Raw genomic sequence first — 3484 nt, 5'->3', positions numbered from 1 at the left:
CATCCCAACAGTCCATCCCCTCACTCAAGCCTCCTTCCCCTGAGCAAGGAGTGCCAGCTGGGGCCATTTGCCAGGGAAATGTACCCAAATTGCGCAGCCACCCACCGGCCTCACCACTGTCCGGACCTGGAAGAGGAAAAGGATGCAAATTCCCCCAGGTTTCCAAACTGGAGCTCAGGCGGTTGGGTCCACTCAGGGGAACCTCGGGACAGGGCACAGGCCTCTTTCCCCAGGTGGCACTGACCTGAGGAAAGACACCTGCCTCCGCCTTCAGAAGCCCTGACCCCCTTTGGGAAAATATGCCCCCACCCCAGGGAACTGCATCTAAGTGGACAGACCCAGCCCTGGCTTGGGGGCCCCCCATCTATTGGGGAAACATAAGCACGCCCTGCGGAAGCTCCACTTCAAGAGCGGGGAAGGAATACTTTCCGAGGGACCCAACCTGTGAGGGGAGCCCAGCCCAAGGCCGTCCGGCCCCTCACCTGTGAGATGCAGCGCAGGTAGCGCACAGCCACCTCGCGGGCCAGCAGCCAGTCGCCCTCGTAGATCTCAGGGCAGGGCACCCGGGCCAGCAGGCGGGCAAGCTCTGGTGGGGGCAGGCCGGGCACCAGGCTGCCATTGCCCAGCAGGCTCACGGGCACCGCCGTGCAGAATGCGCAAAGGAAGCACTTGCCGTCGAGCAGTGTGACAGCCACCCAGACGACGGGCGCGATGAGGGCGCGCTGGGCCATGGAGCAGAACATGTAGCGCAGCACCGCGGGGTCCTTGGCCCGGTGGCCCTGAGGCCGCTTCCACTCTTCGGCCAGCATGGACACGTTGTTGTTCATGACCAGGCCGAGCAGGAAGAGCACCAGGGGCGGCGCCAGCAGGATGCCGGCGCTGTAGGCAGCGTTGTAGCCCGGCAGGCAGGGGCAGTTGAAGTCGAAGGCGGAGTACATCTGGGCACTGGCCAGGGCCATGATACCGCAGATGCCATTCATGAAGGACTCCTGGTTGGACTGCAGGAACTGGAAGATCATCCGGAACTTGTCCATGGTGCCCCCACGGGGCCTGCTGGCCTCCTCCCGTCTCACCGCGGTCTCAGGATGGCCCCTGAGGCCCACTCTGCCCAGCGGGCGCCCACGTCATGGCTGAGACAGGCAGAGCTCTGGGCGGAGGCTGGGGCCGCTGTCTCTTTGAACCTTCTAAGTCAGGTGCTGGCCGGGAGGGCGCAGCTTGACCAATCCCGTGGGTGCAGCAGTCTGCCCTCCCCTGCTCCACCCTTCCTGGGTTTCTCTCTCTCTCCACAGCTGGCTCCGCCACTGGGAAACCACGAGGACCACACCTGACTGGGACCAGTTCTCTGGCTGCTGGAGGAGGGTGGGGATGGAGGCTCCAACTCAGCTGGGAAGACAGGCCCTTGGGCAGGGTTGAAGTTTGGGAGAATCTAGGACTGCTGCAGAGGCCTGAGCTCCCGGGCCTTGACCCCTGGGCTCCTAGGAAGCGTGTCACCCTCTTTCTGTCCTTCCCATTGGGTCTTTCATCCATGCTGTGTCAGGATCCAAGAGGACTCCTCCATTAGTGCAGACAATGGTATGATGATGTAGTGAAGGCAGTCGTGGTGGCCCAGTCATAGGTGTGATAATGGTGGTGGGGATGCCAGTTATGATGGTGATGCTGCTGATGGTGGTGGGGATGCCAGTTATGATGGTGATGGTGCTGATGAGGGTGGGATGCCAGTCATGATGGTGATGGTGCTGATGGTGGTGGGATGCCAGTTATGATGGTGATGGTGCTGATGGTGGTGGGGATGCCAGTCATGATGGTGATGGTGCTGATGGTGCTGATGGTGGAGGTGATGCCAGTTATGATGGTGATGGTGCTGATGGTGGAGGTGATGCCAGTCATGATGCTGATGGTGCTGATGGTGCTGATGGTGGTGGGATGCCAGTTATGATGGTGATGGTGCTGATGGTGGAGGTGATGCCAGTCATGATGGTGATGGTGCTGATGATGGTGGGGATGCCATTTATGATGGTACTGGTCCTGATGGCTATGCTGTTGTTGCTAGTTGTGATGGTGGTAATATTGTGATGATGGTTGTGACAGTGGTCATGGTGGGGATGGATGGTGATGATGGTGGAGATAGTGCTAAAGGAATAAAATAGGAAGCTCTGAATTTGGAATCAGAGGATTTGGATCTGAGAGGTTGCTAGGGCCCCTTCTGCAAGGCAGAAGGAGCTGTGTCCGGTAAGCATAATGCAGGTGTTTTTATGTCCTGTCTCCTTGTGTCTCGGTAGTTGTGTCTGTGTGTTTGTGGATTACGGATGAAAAATCCTTTCCTGGCTCTCCCTCCTACCTCTACTTCCCCAGGTCAAAAAATAATGGAATGGGTGATGGGGTTTCATGCCTGGGGCTGAGGAACCCAGAGTGTCCATGGGAACCAAGCCAAGGCTCCACCATCAGCACAGCAAAGTGGAAGGGGCTTAGAGGGCTCCCTTTGATGCCACCAGCTCTCCCAGAAGAGTGGGTTAGATCCAGCTCCAGCTAGATGGCTCCTGTCTGGAGCGAGATGGGGGGCTGTGGGGGCGGGACCGGAGGAGGGCTGGGACTGAAGTAAAGCAAGAGACTGGACAGGGCAGCTCCCTGGGACACTCAGATCTGTGTGTCCCTGTGTGTCATGTGTCACGTGTCCATGTGTGAAATTTCTATGGATTTGGGCCTCAATGTCTGTGCGTCTACAGTGTGTATGTAACTATGACCATGCAGAACTCTATGGGTCTTTCTGAGACAGCACCGCCTCCCACCCCAACTCCACCATGTCCACCTACCTCCCATTTGTAGCAAAGCTTTAGTCTCCCAGGCCTCCCCTGAGTCTCAGATGGCTGACTCAGGAGTTCATTGTTATTATAAATGGAGAGTTCAGTTCAGTTCAGTTGCTCAGTCGTGTCTGACTCTGTGACCCTATGGACTGCAGCACGCCAGGCCTCCCTGTCCATCACCAACTCCCAGAATTTACCCAAACTCATGTCCATTGAGTCGGTGATGCCATCCAACCATCTCATCCTCTGTTGTCCTCTTCTCCTCCTGCCTTCAATCTTTCCCAGCATCAGGGTCTTTTCAAATGAGTCAGCTCTGCACATCATGTAGCCAAAGTATTGGAATTTCAGCTTCAAAATCAGTCTGTCCAATGAACACTCAGGACTGATCTCCTTTAGAATTGACTGGTTGGATCTCCTTGCAGTCCAAGGGACTCTCAAGAGTCTTCTCCAACACCATAGTTCAAAAGCATCAATTCTTTGGCACTTTCTTTATAGTCCAACTCTCACATCCATACATGACTACTGGAAAAACCATACCTTTGACTAAGTCTTTTGTTGGCAAAGTAATGTCTCTCCTTTTTAATATGCTGTCTAGCTTGGTCATAAATTTCCTGCCAAGGAGTAAGCATCTTTTAATTTCATGGCTACAGTCACCATCTGTAGTGATTTTGGAGCCCCCCAAA

The 3484-nt window shown here is 55.7% G+C and overlaps 1 protein-coding gene across 1 annotated transcript in view; it reads right to left on the bottom strand.

The window, feature by feature from the left end:
- CALHM1 (calcium homeostasis modulator 1) overlaps positions 1-1034 on the bottom strand; it is a 3576-nt gene extending 2542 nt beyond the window's left edge. The window contains exon 1 of the mRNA XM_010859415.1: positions 483-1034. Within this exon, the coding sequence (XP_010857717.1) occupies positions 483-1034 (552 nt within the window). The remainder of the gene's footprint in view (positions 1-482) is intronic.
- Positions 1035-3484: the final 2450 nt, after the last annotated feature.

Source organism: Bison bison, unplaced genomic scaffold, assembly GCF_000754665.1.
Source record: "Bison bison bison isolate TAMUID 2011002044 unplaced genomic scaffold, Bison_UMD1.0 scf7180017864456, whole genome shotgun sequence".
NCBI lineage: Eukaryota > Metazoa > Chordata > Mammalia > Artiodactyla > Bovidae > Bison > Bison bison.
This window is presented reverse-complemented; position numbering and strand designations above follow the sequence as displayed.